The sequence below is a fragment of the Ahaetulla prasina genome, chromosome 3 (genome assembly GCF_028640845.1).
Source record: "Ahaetulla prasina isolate Xishuangbanna chromosome 3, ASM2864084v1, whole genome shotgun sequence".
Classification (NCBI taxonomy): Eukaryota; Metazoa; Chordata; class Lepidosauria; order Squamata; family Colubridae; genus Ahaetulla; species Ahaetulla prasina.
The window spans coordinates 3,118,160-3,136,659 of NC_080541.1; the positions used below are offsets into that span (position 1 = coordinate 3,118,160).

Here is an 18,500-nt window from a genome sequence, read left to right on the forward strand (position 1 = left end):
TCTTTTTCTCATTATTGTCTCTCTTCAAAAGGAGAGCTGGCTGGGAGGGAGACATTTTCTGCCCTCGTTTCTTTCTTTTTTTTTTTTTTACATTCTTACTTTCTCAGGGTTGATTATTGGGGGGGCTCAGCTGACACGAAGGAGACAGGACCCAGAAATGGGGTATTTAATAGATGATGGCTGAGGGCCCCGTCCTTCTAGTCAGCTGGCCACATTTTTCCTATCAGACCTAAACATCTTCCTGAAGGTGGATTTTTTAAGCCTCTTAATTCGGTTCCAACCAAGTTGGCCCAACTACAGTGGTGGCCAAAATTGTGGAAAAGTGTATTTTCTAAAACTAGCTAATAACACCACTAATTTTTCTGGGGAGTAGTATCATAAAATTATATCTCAATGGAAAGATAATTTAATCAAGAATGTACTGCAATAACTTTTATGAAGGATTTGCTATTATGATAAATTTTTAATTTATCATATTATTTTTAAATTGATTTTTAAATTTTTAAATTTTTGAATTTTTAATAATTTTTTGGGGGTATTTTAGTATCGGTCAATTTGATGGTTTTAATTCGGCCATTTATTGAATATGTATTTTAATTGCTATTTTAATTTTGTATATTTCATTGTTTTAATCTTGGCTGTACACCGCCCTGAGTCCTTCAGGAGAAGGGTGGTATAAAAATTTAAATAAACATAAACATAAACATAAACATTAGAATAGCAGTTACAGTATAAAGAAGAAAAGCGAAACACGCAGAAAAAAACGAGACATACAAAAATTATCCCCACATCAGTCAATGCTTAGTTGGGTAACCTTTAGCATGAATTACGGCCTTACAGCGTCTTCCCATGGAGCGAACCAAGTCTACAGCTGTTCTAACCAAGATTGATTGATTGCTTCTATGAACTGGGTTTTTTTGCTGGGTCATTTCTGACTAACAAGTTTCTTTAGTCGGTTGGCTCCATAGATTTTCAACTGGGTGACGGTCAACCCCAACCCCACTTTCCAAAACCTTTTAGAAACGTCGTTCCGGTGGTGGGATTCAGCCGGTTCAAGCGAACCGGTAGTTAAATTGCAGACTGAGTCCCCCCCGCGCCCCTTTTTGGCTCCCAGGAGGCTGCAGGGAGGCCTCCTAGGTCCAAAATCAGCCCCGTTTTTGCTCCCAAGGGGGTGCAGGAGGCTGAGTGCTGCCGGTCACATACCCCTGGCCACACCCACCATGGCCACGCCCACCCAGCCGGTCATTAGAACGGGTTATTAAAATTATTTGAATCACTGCATTGTTCCTCAGGTTGGCGGCATCTTCGGGACTTCCCTTCCTTCTTCCCTTCTCTAGCGCAGGGGTCTCCGAACTTGGCAAAACTTTAAGACTTGGGGACTTCAACTCCCAGAATTCCAGGAGTTGAAGCCCACAAGTTGCCACAAGTCCTTGGTGTAGACAATAATGAAACAGGACCCCATTGCATTTCTGTCTTCTTTATTCCCTAGGTCAGGGGTCTGCAAACTTGGCTCTTTTAAGACTTGTGGACTTCAATTCCCAGAGTTCCTCAGCCAGCAAAGCTTGTGGACTTGTGGACTTTAACTCCCAGAACTCTGGGAGTTGAAGTCCACAAGTCTTAAAAGAGCAAAGCTGGCTGAGGAACTCTGGGAGTCGAAGTCCACAAGTCTTAAAAGAGCCAAGTTTGCAGACCCCTGACCTAGGTGTATGCGAGACAAATCCTTTTTCCAGCTCCAGCCCCCCCCCCTCCTTGGGAGAAATTAATTTAATTTCTTTCTTTTTTTTGAACGCCGTCTCCAAAAATTCGAAAGACGGCTGTATGCCCTAATGGTTAGTAAAACCTCAGTGGCCACCCAAATGCGTCATTATCCGGCCTGGGTTCATTGCTTTTGGTGACTCACTGATGGAAGGTCTAAAGAGTTTGGCTGCACGAGAAATGTAAGCGTTTTGCCCTTCGGGGAAACGGCGCAACCCATCAGCCTGGTGCTCTGAGCCGCAAAGGAGAGGCGCGTTAAATAAATGTTAAGGGATGATTGGAACCGGGATAGAAAACACAATGGCAAAATGTCATAGTGCTGATATATATAAGCTTTGGCGGCAGTGACCTTCAAAATCGCAGAGATGGTCCTTTGCTTGTCTTACAGCATGGAGATTGTAGAGCAGAGGGGAGGCGGCAGGTAAACATTGAATGTAGAATCATAGCTTGGAAGGGACCCTGGAGGTCATCTAGTCCAGTGGTCACAGTGGGACACTGTGACTGTCATAACTATGAACCAGTTGCCGAGCCTCTGAATTTCGATCATTGTTGTAAGTCGAGGACTACCTGTACTGCATCCAGTTTTGGTTGCCATGATGCAACCGTTCTTCGTAAGTTTTATCCTCCAGTCCCCTAATCCTCTTGGTTGCTCTTCTCTGCACTCTTTCTAGCGCAGCAGTTCTCAACCTGTGGGTCGCGACCCCGTTGGGGGTCGAATGACGATTTGCCAGGGGTCGCCTAAGACCATCGGAAATATGGGAAGTATACTTGCGAGTCGAAGAATCGCGCTCCAATGGTTGACTCCACAAGACAGCTGCAGGCTCTTCAAATCGCTAGCCGAATTCAGCTTCAGGCGCGATGAATTAAAAAAGAGAGAAATCTTTGCTCTGATGTTTCCCTCTCAAGCCAGCTGCAATCACTCCCAATCGCTAGCCTAATCTGGCTTCAGGCGCCATAAACTTAATAGGGGAGCAGTCTCTGCTTTAATGCCTCCGTCCTCAAGGCAATCGCAAGCAGTTCAGATCGCTAGCCAATACGGCTTCAGGCGCGATAAATTCAAAACGAAAAATTTTTTACGGTTGGGGTCGCCACATCGTGGGGAATTGTATTAAAGGGGTCGCAGCACTATAAAGGTTGAGAACCACTGTTCTAGAGTCTCAACATCTTTTTTCCATCGTAGTGACCAAAACTGGTTGCCCTATTCCAAGTGTGGCCTTACCAAGGCCTTATAAAGTGGTATTAAAGTGGTTGTAGGAGGGGAGCTGGATTCTCCCGGGGGTGGGGGCCAAACAGAAAACCTTGGAGGTCTTCTAGCTCAACCTTTTGCTCAGGCAGGAGACCCTAGACCCTTTCCGATAAATGGCTGTCCAGTCTCCCCTTAAAAATCTCGAGTGATAGAGCTCCCAATAACTTCCATCTATTGCTTCTTGTCCTGCCTTCAGGTGCTTTGGAGAACAGGTAAGACCCCCTCTTCTTTGTGGCAGAACCTCAAATATTGGAAGACTATCATGTCACCCTTAGTCCTTCACTAAACTAGACATGCCCAATTCTAGCAACTATTCTTTATGTATACACTGCTCAAAAAAATAAAGGGAACACGTACACAACACAATGTACTGTATTTAATAAGAATATTTCATTCCTTCAGATCTAGGATGTCTTACAGTATACAGTAGAGGGAACCCAAAAATACTGTAAGTTCTCTTACAGTATTAAGGGTGTTCTCTTTATTTATTTTTTTATTTGAATTTATATCCCGCCCTTCTCCGAAGACTTAGGGCGGCTTACATTGTGTAAGGCAATAGTCTCATCCATTTGTATGTTATATACAAAGTCAACTTGTATTGCCCCCACAACAATCTGGGTCCTCATTTTACCTACCTTATAAAGGATGGAAGGCTGAGTCAACCTTGGGCCTGGTGGGACTAGAACCTGCAGTAATTGTAATTGCAGGCAGCTGTGTGTTAATAACAGACTGCATTAGCCTGTTGAGCCACTTCCCAGCGGCTCAACAGTATATTTGATACTCAAATATACTTTGAGCAGTATATTTAGCCTTCAGCCCCCTAATCCTCTTTGTTGCTCTTCTCTGCACTCTTTGTAGAGTCTCCACATCTTTTTTACATCGTGGTGACCAAAACTGAATGCAATATTCCAAGTGTGGCCTTACCAAGGCCTTATAAAGTAGTATTAACAATTCACGTGATCTGGATTCTATCCCTCTGTTAATGCAGCCTAGGATTGTGTTGGCTTTTTTTGGCAAGTGCTGCACACAGATGGCTCATATTTAATTGATTGTCCATTAGGACTCCAAGATCCTTGTCAAACATCAGCTAGTCTGTACCTCTACTGTTGACTTTCCAACTAAAGGCAGTCCTCTACTTACAATGGTTTATTTAGTGACTCTTCGAAGTTACACTACAGAAAAAAGTGACTTACGACCATTTTTTCACACGATTCTTGCAGCATTCCCCAGGGTCACACGATTAAAATTCAGATGATTGCCCGCTAGGACTCCAAGATTTGTGTCGCAGTTACTGCTATCAAGCCAGGTACTACACCTGTGCATTCTTCCATTCTAACTGAAGAATCTTCTTGGATGAGAAGCGAAAGATCTTCAGAGGGGAAAAAAAAACACAAAGAAAATCCAGTTGCCTTTGGAAAAAGCACCTTTGGTCTAAGCCCGAAATGCATAATTTAAGCTTCCAGCCTCAAGAAACGTTGGGGGCGTAGTTTGCACAGACCTCCCAAACTTCCTGTTTAATGAGACAGAAGGAGAGAATTAATTACAGATCAGTCTGCAGAGAAATCACACTGACTATAATTAAATTGGAAGTACAGGAAATGTAAATGAAAGGCTCGGCCTTCTTTCAAGCAAACTTCAATTCTGGAAACAGGGCACCCTTTTCTTGGCAAGTACAGATACAGTTCTGAACTTGTGACCAAAAATGGAGACTAGAAATTCTGTTGCTAAGTGAGGAAGAGTTTGCGACCACAGTTGGGACTGCAACTTCGTCACTTAAGTGAGGTGCACATTAAGTGACGTGCGTCTGTTTTTAACAATCTTTTTTTTTTTTAAACTGGGCTCATTAAGCGAATCGCCAATGTTGTTAAGTGAACCCAGTGGTCGTTACGCGAGCGCTGCTTTCCCTGGAATTCTTGCTCATTGGAAGCTGGTTGGAAAGATCACAGATGGTGATCACACGATCCCGGGATGCCGCAACCTTTTTAAATACCTACTGATTGACAAGCCACTTTTTTTAAACACTGTCTTAACTGTCTCCCATCCAGCCAAGAATCAGGTGACTCCTTGCTTTTATTTTGGGAAGAGTGCAGAGAAGAGCAACCAGGATGATTAGGGGACTGGAGGCTAAAGCATATGAAGAATGGTTGCAGGAACTGGTCATGGCTAGTCTAGTGAAGAGGAGGACCAGGGGAGACAGGAAAGCAGTCTTCCAATATTTGAGGAGCTGCCACAGAGAGGAGGGGGTCAAACTATTCTCCAAAGCACCAGAAGGCAGGACAAGAAGCAATGGATGGAAACTGATCAAGGAGAGATTCAACCTAGAAATAAGGAGAAATTTCCTGACAGTGAGAACATCAACCAGTGGAACAGAAGTTGCCTTCGGAAGTTGTGGGAGCTCCATCGCTGGAGGCTTTTAAGAAGAGACTGGACAGCCACTTGTCTCAAAATGGTATAAGGTCTCCTGCTTGAGCAGGGGGTTGGACTAGAAGACCTCCAAGGTCCCTTCCATCTTCATTATTCAGTTAAAACTCTGACTTTTCCCTTGTGGACATGTTAAAAAAACCAACAACATCCCCCCCAGTCTTACATACAATTTATACATCCAGAAAGACAGACACAGAAAATTAACCGAGTCGTGTTTGGGTTCCCTTTGTACAAAAAGACCATTAATCATCGGCGCTAAATCCAAATCCCTGTTCTTTGGCAAAGGAACCCAGCAGTAAAAATGGCACGAAACACGTCCACCCTCCAAGGCTGGGAGGATGACAGCTTGATGCATTGGGGTGAAGAGGCTACCTCGAAACTCTCACCGAGCTGAGCAGCCGTGGCTTCATTCCTGTCCGGGACCGCAAGCCATCTCTTAAAAATTGTTTACAACGCTGGAAAATCTCCTCCTTTTTCTGTTCCGCACTCAGCGAGTGTCACAATTAGGTGCAACACAGATGTGAAGAAAGGGCCGGAGCCCAGCTTGAGACAGGAAAAGTGGAGAATTCTGTTTTTTTCCAAATCATTGAGCAGACTCTGAAAAAAACAAAGGCAGTAACCACTACGGGCAAATGATAATTTACAGATACTTGGCTTCTGTCTATGAGCCGCTCCATGGAATTGTTTTCTTGGCTAACGGGCCTAGAAAGACATTTTGCGCAGCGTGCAGCCACTAACTGTGCAAGATGCAAAAAAGAGAATAAACTTCAGATCACACCCGGGGCCTCTCCGTCCAGCTGGTTACGCTGAAATTATAGAGAATCTCTGATCATTTGTGTAGTCTTCCTAGAATCCTGCATCCAGTTTTGGTCATCACAGTGTAAAAAAGATTTTGGGACTCTAGAAAGTGTGCGGAGAAGAGCAACCAAGATGATTAGGGGACTGGAGCCTAAAACATACGATGAACAGTTGCAGGAACTGGGTATGTCTAGTCTTGTGAAAAGAAGGGCTAGGGGTGACTTGATAGCAGTGTTCCAATATTTGAGGGGCTGCCACAGAGAGGAGGGGGTCAACCTAATCTCCAAAACACCAGAAGGCAAGACAAGAAGCAACGGATGGAAACTAAACAAGGAGATTGAACCTAGAACTAAGGAGGAATTTCCTAACAGTCAGAACAATTAACCAGTGGAACAGCTTGCCTCCAGAAGTAGTCAGTGCTCCATCACTGGATTTTTAAGAAGAGACTGGACAGCCATCTTGTCTGAAATGTTATAAGGGGTCTCCTGCTTCAGCAGGGGGTTGGACTAGAAGACCTCCGAGGTCCCTTCCAAATAGTGTTCTGTAATTCTTTTAACCAACGGCTTGCATCCGGAAGTCGTGGGTGCTTCATCACTGGAGGTTTTCAAGAACAGATTGCCCACAAGCACTTGTCTGATAATGGTATAGGGCAGTGTTGGTGAACCTTTTCGGCACTGAGTGCTGAAACAGGACTGTGTGCGCATGTGCCTGCGCATGCTGGAAACCGGAAGAGCAGCCACCCTGGTGTGTATGCACACGCCGGGAAGATGATCTTATGGCTTGTGGCACTCATGCGCATGTGAAGACCAGCTGGCCGAAACCGGAAGAGCAGCCGCCCGATGCACATGAGGGTGCTGGGAAGAGGATCTCCCGGTTTCCAGTGCGTAGCTGGTCTTTGCACATGCACGCGTGCCAGAAACCGGAAGACCAGGTGGCCGGCGTGCATGTGTGCGCCGGAAACTGGAAAATCATCTTCCTGGCATGCGCATGCGTGCTGGACAGCTGCTTTCTTGGTTTCTGGCGTTTCCGCGCGTGTGAAGACCAGCTGGCTGCACACCCAAGCCCAGAAGAGCAATGGACGGCTCTGCGTGCCCGGAGAGATGGCGCTGCATGCCACTCTCGGGTCTAGGGTCTCCGGCTTGAGCAGGGGGTTGGACTAGAAGACCTCCAATGTCCCTTCCAACTCTGTCATTCGGTTCTGAAAGTTCACAGAGGGAACGCGTCTTCAGAAGCGATGCGTGCTGGAAAGAGAAGTTTGCTATTTATTATTCAGCCTGCCATATGTTCCTAAAAAAAGGATATATATTTTTTCTTCTTCTCCTGAAGTTTATGGATAAAGCAGAACCTCTGCCACGAACTGATTTCAGGTCGGAGCCCAGCTTAAAGGAGCATCGTTCTCTGCCCCAGCTGCAAGGGAATCAGATGCCATTTCTTTTCTGCTGTGGCCGATGGACTAAAGGGTTTACACGCTGGCAGGTTTTAATTACAACAGGTGTTTCCTGCCTGCTTTTCCGATGCATTTGGTAAACTTATTAATCCTGGGAAGAAACAGATGGGCAGGCAGGGCCTCTGGCTAGATGCAATTGCGTTCCAGCAGTTGAGAAAACTCAGTTGTGCCCAGAAGAGCGATGGCACCCAGGATAAAGGGGGAGGGTCCCTACCACCCACCCCCCTCATTTCCTTCCTCCGTTCGGAGATGCCTGAAGGAAGATGCTCAAAATCTGGAAGATGGAGAGAAATCTCAGAACAACAGAATAACAGAGTTGGAAGGGACCTTGTAGGTCATCTAGTCCAACCCCCCACCCAAGCAGGAGACCCTGCACCATTTCTGACAGATGGCAGTCCTGTCTCTTCTTGAAAGCCTCCAGTGATGAAGCTCCCACAACTTCCGAAGGCAACTTCTGTTCCATTGGTTGATTGCTCTCACTGTCAGAAAGTTCCTCCTTATTTCCAGGTTGAATTTATTTTATTTTATTTTTTATTTTATTTTATTTGCATTTATATCCCGCCCTTCTCCGAAGACTCAGGGTGGCTTACACTATGTCAAGCAATAGTCTTCATCCATTTGTATATTATATACAAAGTCAACTTATTGCCCCCAACAATCTGGGTCCTCATTTTACCTACCTTATAAAGGATGGAAGGCTGAGTCAACCTTGGGCCTGGTGGGACTTGAACTTGCAGTAATTGCAAGCAGCTGCTGTTAATAACAGACTGTCTTACCAGTCTGAGCCACAGATGCCTCCCCTTGGTCAGTTTCATCCATTGCTCCTCGTCTGGCCTTCAGGTGCTTTTGAAAACAGGTTGACACCCTCTTCCCTGGGGCAGCCCCTCAAATATTGGAAGATGATATCATGTCTCCTCTCGTCCACTTCTTCACTAGACTAACCCAGGCCCAGTTCCTGCAACCTAATCTCCAGTCCCCTAATCACTTTGGTTGCTCTTTATTTAGGTTTTATTTAGGTTAAATAAAACAGGGCAAAATTCACTTGTCTTGCTTAGCCACAGGAATTTTGGGCTGAGTTCTGGTGAAGCACTACTTGAGGGTTCATTCGTGAATAAACCCACTTCACACTTGTGTTTTCTGATGCATTTTCTGATGCTCCTCTATAATTGTGTTACGCTCTGTCGGCCACCGGCCCCTTCACCAGCCGCATCAGATGAGGAGGAGGCGTGGGAGAGTCGGGGTCAGCATCAAAGCAACCTGAGAGCTCCTGGAGCTGTCAGAAAGAGAGAGAGGCAGAGCCTGGGCCATCCGTCAGCCCTCAGATGGAGAATCGACAGCCCCCCCCCCCCAGTCTGGAGGTGGCTAATAAGGAAGAGGCAGATCTCAGGCACTCCGACCGTTTCCCAAAACCAATTGACTGTAATCAGATGGTGGACAACAAACGGTGGGTGGGCCAGGGGAGAAAAGGAGAGTTTAGCTAAGCCTCTTTGCGCGCAAAAACTTCAGAACTGGCTTTGCTGCTTCGGTGCCTATGTGGAATTATCAATAAAAGTTATACTCTTGGTAAAATAATTCCCGCAACACTGTCAAACTATTTACTAAGACTGTATTACTCTTCTCATCCTTCCTATTACCTGTTTCGTTTTCTACTTAATGACTATAACTTTGTTGCCTGTAATTTTATGATTTATACTGTTTAATTAGTTTCCTGGTATGATTTATGTTGATTGCTTATTTAGTATCCTATGTTGATCACTAAGTGTTGTATGATTCACAATGAATGTATCATGGTGACTATGATCATGATTTATCACTTGTATCTTTATGTACACTGAGAGCTTATGCACCGAAGACAAATTCCTTAGGTGTCTAGTCACGCTTGGCCAATGAAGAATTCTATTCTATTCTATTCTATTCTATTCTATTCTATTCTATTCTATTCTATTCTATTCTATTCTATCCTATCCTATCCTATCCTATCCTATCCTATTCCATTCCATTCCATTCCATTCCATTCCATTTATTCTATTCCACATTTTCTTTTCTTTTCTATTCTATTCTATTCTATTCTATTCTATTCTATTCTATTCTATTCTATTCTATTCTATTCTATTCTATTCCCATAACCATTCCCATAACCATTCTCATTCCCATTCTCTTTTTGTTTGTCTTACTAAACCGTGAACCGTGCATTTATAATATGAACACCATCCCCCCCCCCTCAAAAAGGGCCTTGGAGACTTCAGATGCAAATATAGGCTTTGTAGTCCCAAAGATAAGGTGGCTTAGTGGCTAAGATGCTGAGCTTGTCGATCGAAAGGTTGGCAGTTCAGCGGTTCGAATCCCTAGTGCTGCCGTGTAACGGGGTGAGCTCCCGTGACTTGTCCGAGCTTCTGCCAACCTAGCAGTTCGAAAGCACGTAAAAATGCAAGTAGAAAAAATAGGGACCACCTTTGGTGGGAAGGGAAGAGCGTTCCGTGCGCCTTTGGCGTTGAGTCATGCCGGCCACATGACCATGGAGACGTCTTCGGACAGCACTGGCTCTTTGGCTTTGAAACGGAGATGAGCACCGCCCCCTAGAGTCAGGAACGACTAGCACGTATGTGTGAGGGGAACCTTTACCTTTACCTAGTCCCAAAGATGAACACTCATACCCATCCTGCCGGCTTTTCTTTTTTTGGAGTAAGAAACATTAACGCAGAGAAAAGAGGAAAGAACAATGAGCCGGAAGTAACGGGCGGCAGGAAAATAAAAAGAGAAAAGAAAAGGCATTTTAATTTAGCCTCCACCAAAACCATTCCATTGTCTACCCTTTGCAAAAACCTTCCTTTCTCTCCCACCACTTCCTACGTTGCTTTTTTGTTCTTTATCGAACGAACCTGCTCGGGTTTTTCTCGACGGCGCTTTTATGAAAGCGTTCAGTGGTTAGGAAACCCATTAACGGTGCCGAACAATAAAAGCCGACTCTTAGCTGAGCGTTGTCATCTTTTTTTCCCCTTCTTTTTCTTTTTTTGTACCTTCTTAAATTTGGGAAGAACGGTAAAAAATAAATAGGGCGAGAGCTCAGAGAGGTTCTCGAAGCGCGGTTTGGAAACGACGATAGAGGCTTCGTCATCTTAACGTGAAGCTAAATGATCTCGGGTTTTTTTTTTTTTACAAAAGGCTTTAAGACGGGAGAGATTACCGTTGCGAAGGGAGGAAATGCTGTCATTCACCTTCCATTAGAGAGAAAAGCCCAGTTTTCAATATCTACCCGGCAGGGCTATGGATTCTCACATAGGTAATTATATTAGTTACGATTAACCCACTAGGTGAGGCACAGCCTGCTCGGGCGGTTAGAAATGTTACTCCAGGCTTATTTTGAAGGATCGCAGAAGTAGGATGCTGCGAAGGCCTCCTGGGAGTTGGAGCATCAGAAAATACATTTCTAACATCCAGCTCCATTGATTTTCCAGGAAACAGCCTCACCTAGATGAATCTCAATCACACAATAGAATAGAATAGAATAGAATAGAATAGAATAGAATAGAATAGAATAGAATAGAATTTTTATTGGCCAAGTGTGATTGGACACACAAGGAATTTGTCTTGGTGCATATGCTCTCAGTGTACATAAAAGAAAAGATACCTTCATCAAGAATCATAGGGTACAACACAGAATAGAATAGAATAGAATAGAATTTTTTACTTGCCAAGTATGATTGGACACACAAGGAATTTGTCTTGGTGCATAGGCTCTCAGTGTACACAGAATAGAATAGAATAGAATAGAATAGAATAGAATAGAATAGAATAGAATAGAATAGAATAGAATTTTTTATTGGCCAACTGTGATTGGACACACAAGGAATTTGTCTTGGTGCATAGGCTCTCAGTGTACATAAAAGAAATAGAATAGAATAGAATAGAATAGAATAGAATAGAATAGAATAGAATAGAATAGAATAGAATAGAATAGAATTTTTAATTGGCCAAGTGTGATTGGACACACAAGGAATTTGTCTTGGTGCATATGCTCTCAGTGTACATAAAAGAAAAGATACCTTCATCAAGAATCATAGGGTACAACACAGAATAGAATAGAATAGAATAGAATTTTTTACTTGCCAAGTATGATTGGACACACAAGGAATTTGTCTTGGTGCATAGGCTCTCAGTGTACACAAAATAGAATAGAATAGAATAGAATAGAATAGAATAGAATAGAATAGAATAGAATAGAATTTTTTATTGGCCAACTGTGATTGGACACACAAGGAATTTGTCTTGGTGCATAGGCTCTCAAGACACCAGATCCTACAGCAGTGACGGCGAACACTCGGTGTCGAAAAGGTCGTACGGAAATGTCGCATGCGCTCAGGGCCGCGCTCTGGAAAAGCCGAACTTCCGGGTTCTAGTGTGCACGCATGCCCGACAATCAGCTAGCTGGCAGGCATGCTCAGGCTGGATTTTGGCACTGGTGGGCGCGCAAAGGGATCACGCTCCAGAAAACCCGAACTTCCAGGTTCTACTGCACATGTGCACCCAACGATCAACTGGCCAGCGTGCATGTGCGCACTAGTTTTTGGCAGTGCCGTGCACGTAAAGAACAGTTGATCGTCGCGTGCACATGCGCACCAGAAACCCGGAAGACAAACAGGCAAGGCTGCGCGTGCTAGGCGACATGGCTTCACGTACCACTTTGTGCGCACATGCCATGGGTTCACCATCACGGTCCTATACCATTTCAGACAAGTGACTGTCCAGTTTCTTCTTAAAAACCTCCAGTGATGGAGCACCCATGACTTCTGGTGGCAAGCTGTTCCACTGGCTAATTGTCCTCACTCCTCAATTCCAGCTTGCTTCTCTCCTTGTTTAATTTCCGTCCATTGCTTCTTGTCCTGCCTTCTGGTGCTTTGGAGAATAATTGGACCCCCTCCTCTTTCCGGTAGCCCCTCAAATATTGGAAGACTGCTATCCTATCACACCTAGTCCTTCTTTTCTCCAGACTGGCCAAACCCAAATCCTTCAACCGTTCTTCATATGTTTTAGTCTCCTGGTTTTTAATCATCTTACTTGCTCCACTTTGCACTTTTTCCAAACTTTTTCCAAAGAAGGATGTACCCCCAAAAATACATCCTTCTGATTATAAAGAGCTGTGGTGGTGTTGTGACTTCAGCCCCCGAACCTGGCCCCATGCCCGAAAGTGACTCCGAAAGTGAGGGGGAAGGGCCGGTAAGGCTTACCTTGGGAGCACCGATTCCTTTGGCTCGGCTCCAGGAGCCAGAACCAGGCCAGTCGGAGGACGTAATGCGGCCATTATCCCCTGATTCCTCCCTTCCCCAGGCTACGCCTTCAGACCCAGCTGATAATAATAATAATGATCAAGCTTGGCTTGACCCGCGCTTCAGAAGATTAGAGAGGCGGCGTCATCAAAAGGAAGGGTGGGGCAGAGGAGCCCCACCCCACAGGATATATAAGGAGCTTTGGGACTGCTCTCACTCCACGGGAAGCAAAAGTTTAGCTGAACCGTTTCAAAAAGAGCTTAAAGTCTTGCTTCAAAGTGAGTCATTTGTTTGAACTTTGGCAGGCAGCTGCGATTTCTCTGCCAGGACTGATAAGAGCCGTGAATCCACTGGTTGAAGGCCAGCTCGTGAATCCAAAGTAGAGAAGGAGACAGAACAGATGGTTAGAATAGTTAGAATAGTTAGAATGCTGTATTGCTGGCTAACGCTGCCCACTGCCAGGAGTTCGATCAGGTCAGGGTTGACAGCCTTCTGCAACAGTGGTCATAAATAGAAAACTAACTGTATTAGACCAACTTTGTCCAACCTGGTACTTTCAAAGGTGTGTTGGATATCAGTTTCCTGAAAGCCATCAGTGGGATGGGGAAGGATGGTCACCACAGGAAGGCATGCTGGCTGGGGAATTCTGTGAGTGAAAGCCCCCACTTCTTAAAGTCTCGTGGCTGACTCGCTAAATACTCCGCTCTCAGCCATACAACAGAAACGGGGATGGGGGTGGTCAGGTTTCGAATGTAAGGGAAGCTTGGGAGGGAATCGTGGAATGCAAGAGAGCCGACTCGCCCAGCGACCTCCTGGTGCCCGAGGTCAAATGATGGGGAAGTTCCAAGGCGCTCAGACCGTTTCCCAAAACTAACTGAATGTAACTGATTGGTGGACAATGAACGGCGGGTGGCTCGGGAGAAAAGAAGAATTGAGCTGTGCCGCTTCGCGCGTGAAAACTTCAGAACTGGCTTTGTGGCTTCTGTGCCTATGTGGAATTATCAGTAAAGTTATACTGTTGGCAAAATAATGTCCCAGGAGTATGTTTTGGTGCATGTGACAACAGGACAGTTGACACAAAGTTGAGAAAAAATACAGTAAGATAGGAGGTATCTACAGGAGGAAGAAGTTGTGTAGGACCGTGATGGTGAACCTATGGCATGCGCGCCATCGACAGCTGCTGTTATACGTGTGCCGGCCAGCTGATCTTCGCGCATGCCGGAGCCCTGGAAACCCGAAGACCAGCTGGCTGGTGCCCATGCATGTGCCAGAAACCCGAAGACAGGTGGCCAGAGCATACATGTGCGCCAGCCAGCTGGTCTCCGAGTTGCCGGGGCTCTGGCGTGCACGAAGATCAGCTGGCAGTTTTCATACCCACGCCGGAAACCAGAACAGCAGCTGGCGATAGTGCGCGTGCCCACAGAGAGAGCTCTGCATGCCACCTCTGCGTGCCATAGGTTCGCCATCATGGTCTAGTTTGGGCACTCGGTGCCGAAAAGGTTCGCCATGACTGATCTAAAATATGTTTGCCACCTTGAGTTATTTGTCAGGAGCAAATAACCAGGGGCATTTGCTGAGTTCAAGGCAGAGAAGAGTTTATTATTGCCACCGCTAATATAAAGATCTAGTTAACTAACGGTCCAAGCTAAGTCACCCTAGGTAAGATTCAACAGAATTCACAAAGGGCTGGATTTGGAACCGTTGCGGCAGTTCAAAACTAATAACGTGTTTAATTCCACCTTCCAGCTAAGCTTGCTTTTCTCCTACCTACTTTCAACTCTGAAGTGAACCTGGCTGAAGCCATCTTTTGCTGCTCCATAGTTGCCACGTACTCTGGGGGCAGGGAGGGGGGGAAGTAAATAGAACATCGCACAGACACAACAAAGAGCTCTCGCATGGGAACCAAGGTCATCCCAACCCGTGTCAGTTGAAGGAGGAAAGGAGTGACCAAGGAACCAGCCAAATTGGACTATGTGACCTGTGACACTTGGGGAGGGAAACATTTCACTCTTTAATTATGCTATAATAGCGGGAAACTTTGAGACTTGGTTTTCCCTACGCCGTGCCGATGTGATGTATCCAATAAACATGTTCTTTGGGGAATCTTCCTGCCTCGAAGTGCTGGTTTCTTTGGATGCCTCACTCGGAACCCTGAACATCTGCAAAAGCAATAAAGGCAGGATATAAATTAAAATAAAACCCACAATTTAACCAACCTGTATTGTACGATGTGATACGTCTTGCAGGTGCTTTCAGGGCTTTGCAAACTTGGCAACTTTAAAACTTGTGGGCAGCCAGGAATTCTGGGAGTTAAAGTTCTTGAGAAATCTTAAAAGCTGCCAAGTTTGGAGACCCCTAGTCTAGATCTTAGCAGGGCAAGTTCTCAGAAAGATCCCCAAAGGAGGAAGCCCTCATGGACACACTGGGTCATCTGGGGTTCTAGCGATGAATGCTGTTCTGTCCAGTCTCTTTTTGTGTTACAGATGTGAAGAAGTCCTGATAAAAATACGATGCCCGTGAACAAGAAGACATCGCTTGTCTTTCTTCCTCAGCCCCATTCTTCTCTTTCTCCTCTACTCAGGGCGTCTTCTCTCCGGTGGAACACGGGGACGAAAGAACGGATGCTGATCAAGGTGACGGACCGCGAGCCCAGTTTCCTGATGCACCAGGGTAACGGCTACACCCTTGACCATCAGCAGGGCACCCGGTCGCGGAGGCCTTCGGGCGGCCAGCCGTCACCCAATCTCCAAACCTTTGCCACCGATTCCGACAACTCGGTCTTCTTCCCCGAGCGGAAGCAGTCGCCCTTCCTGAAACGGGCCGATCATGTGGGCAGCTGCTCCCCGCTGCTGGGCCGGGGGGACCCCTTCTGCTCCCCGATGCAGGGCCAGCACCGTAAGCACTCCAGCGAATCGCAGCCCTCCTCTCCGCGCTACGCCTACGAGCCGCCCTTGTACGAGGAGCCTCCCATGGAGTACCAGGCCCCCATCTACGACGAGCCACCGGTGGATATGCAGTTCGAGGCCAGCGGGAGCTACAAAGCGGGTTCTCCCCAAAAGTCCCCCATCCGCAAACCCCACCCATTCCTACAGTCGCCCAAACAGGGCTCCAACTCCCCCTACCAGCAGCTGGTCTTGACCAAACAGAAGGGCTCGGACCGCTTCATGAGCCTGGAGTACAGCCCGGCCGGCAAGGAGTACGTGCGGCAACTGGTGTACGTGGAGCAGGTGGGGTCCAGCCCTACCCTGAAGAGTGCCCCCCGCCACAAATACTCCCCCAACCCCATAGGTGGCTCCTACTCACTGCAGCACAGCCCCTGCCTGATGCGGGACCAGCGTCTGGAGATCAAATCTGGAGATTACAGCAGCATGGAAGGCGCAGATTTCCGGCACAGCCCTCCGGCCATCATGCCGTCGCAGGGGGAGGATTCCATGTCCTGCTCCAGCCAACAGAACACGTTGTCCTCCACAGGTTACTCCCCGGGCAGCCGCAAACGAAAGAGCCGGAAGCCCGCTTTTTCGTACGACCCCAACACGTCGTCCACCGACGGCTCCGGCGAGCGCGACGAAGGCATGCCAGAGGACAGGCCTCTGTCCGGGTGCAGCCGGTCCCCGGGCGGGCGTCTGGACAGCCGGTCAGTGGAGGGTGAGTCCTGCAGGGCTTCGGCAGAGCCCTTCCTGGCTCAGGCTCGCCTGGCTTGGGAAGCACAGCAAGCCCACTACCATATGAAGCAGCGCAGCAGCTGGGACTCCCAGAAGGACGGTTCGGGGTACGAGAGTGACGGGGCCGTGCCGCTGCCTATGCCAGGTCCGGTGGTCCGAGCCTTTAGCGAGGACGAGGCTCTGGCCCAGCAGGAGAACAAGCACTGGAAGCGCAACCCGTTTGAGAAGTTGGCCTTTCCGCAGATCCTGTTGGAGAAGAGCGTGTCCGTGCAGACGAATTTGGCGTCGCCCGAGCCGTACTTGCATCCGTCCCAGGTAAGACGAGCAGGGCCAGGAATGAGCAGGAAATTGAAGGAGGGCTGATGCGTAAGAGCTGTGGTGGCACAGTGGTTAGGATGCAGTATTGCAGGCTAACTCACTGCCAGGAATTCGATCCTGACCAGGCTGTCTTAGACTTCCATCCTACTGAAGTCTGTAAAATGAGGACCCAGATTGTTGGGGGCAAGAAGCTGACTCTGTAAACCGCTTAGAGAGGGCTGTAAACACTGAAGCGGTATATAAGTCTATTGCTAAGTGGGAAGGAAAGAAGGAAGGAAGGAAGGAAGGACCATGGTGGTGCAGTGGTTAGAATGCTGTGTTGCAGGCTAACTCTGCCTACTGCCAGGAGTTCGATTCTGAGCGGCTCAAGGTTGACTCGTCCTTCCGTCCTTCCAAGGTGGGTAAAATGAGGACTCAGATTGTTGGGGGCAAGAGGCTGACTCTGTAATTACTTAGAGGGGGCTGTAAACACTGAAGCGGTATATAAGTCTATTGCTAAGTGGGAAGGAAGGAAGGAAGGAAGGAAGGAAGGAAGGAAGGAAGGAAGGAAGGAAGGAAGGAAGGAAGGAAGGAAGGAAGGACCATGGTGGTGCAGTGGTTAGAATGCAGTATTGCAGGCTGACTCTGCCTACTGCTAGGAGTTTGATTCTGATCGGTTCAAGGTTGACTCAGCCTTTTGTCCTTCCGAGGTGGGTAAAATGAGGACCCAGATTGTTGGAGGCAAGAGGCTGACTCCGTAAATTGCTTAGAGAGGGCTGTAAACACTGTGAAGCGGTATATAAGTATATTGCTAAGTGGGAAGGAGGGAGGGAGGGAGGGAAGGAAGGAAGGAAGGAAGGAAGGGACCATGGTGGTGCAGTGGTTAGAATGCAGTATTGCAGGCTAACTCTGCCTACTGCCACGAGTTCGATTCTGATCGGCTCAAGGTTGACTCGGCTTTCCATCCTTCCGAGGTGGGTAAAATGAGGAGCCAGATTGTTGGGGGCAAGAGGCTGACTCTACAAACCACTTCGAGAAAGCCGGAAAGCACCATGAAGCGGTATATAAGTCTGTTGCCATTGCTATTTCTTTGGGTTCAGAATTGCCCTGTTTCCCTTCTCCTTTTATTTTGAAATTGCCTGTTGTTGTTGTTGTTGTTGTTGCTGCTGCTGCTGCTGCTGTGATCCACTCAATCATGCCCGACTCTTGGCCATTCTCTGGGCCTCTGGTTTTGCTGATTTTGTGTTTGTTTGTGATGCTGCAGAAACTCAGAAACTGGGGGGGCTGCTTATTCTGTTTTGAACTTCCGTAGCCTTGTGACATAGGAAGGCCTGACTTATATAATTTGTCACATTTGCATTACTGCACATATGATAACGGATTATGTAAGTTGTGCAAAGAGATCCTTTTGTGTAGTAAGGTCGTGATGCTTTTGATATCAAATACAGGTCCGAAGGGCAGTTCAGAAAAAACCAAGCATAAATGGGACAGGAATTGTCTTTTAGCGAGAGAGAGAGAGAGACAGAGAGAAAAAAAAAGGCTTGAAAGCAAATGACATTTCTTCTTTTTGTGAGATTCTTGCTGCTGTCTGAGCGTGGTTGGTTGCT

The 18,500-nt window shown here is 46.8% G+C and overlaps 1 protein-coding gene across 5 annotated transcripts in view; it reads left to right on the plus strand.

The window, feature by feature from the left end:
• Positions 1-18,500, plus strand: part of ARHGAP39 (Rho GTPase activating protein 39) — a 200,962-nt gene that overhangs the window by 122,461 nt on the left and 60,001 nt on the right. For all 5 annotated transcript variants that reach the window (XR_009154065.1, XM_058174368.1, XM_058174369.1 and 2 more), the window contains exon 4: positions 15,516-16,911. Coding sequence is in view for 4 of the 5 variants with exons in the window: in XM_058174368.1 (XP_058030351.1) it covers positions 15,516-16,911 (1,396 nt within the window). In the remaining variant the exon portion in view is untranslated. The remainder of the gene's footprint in view (positions 1-15,515; positions 16,912-18,500) is intronic.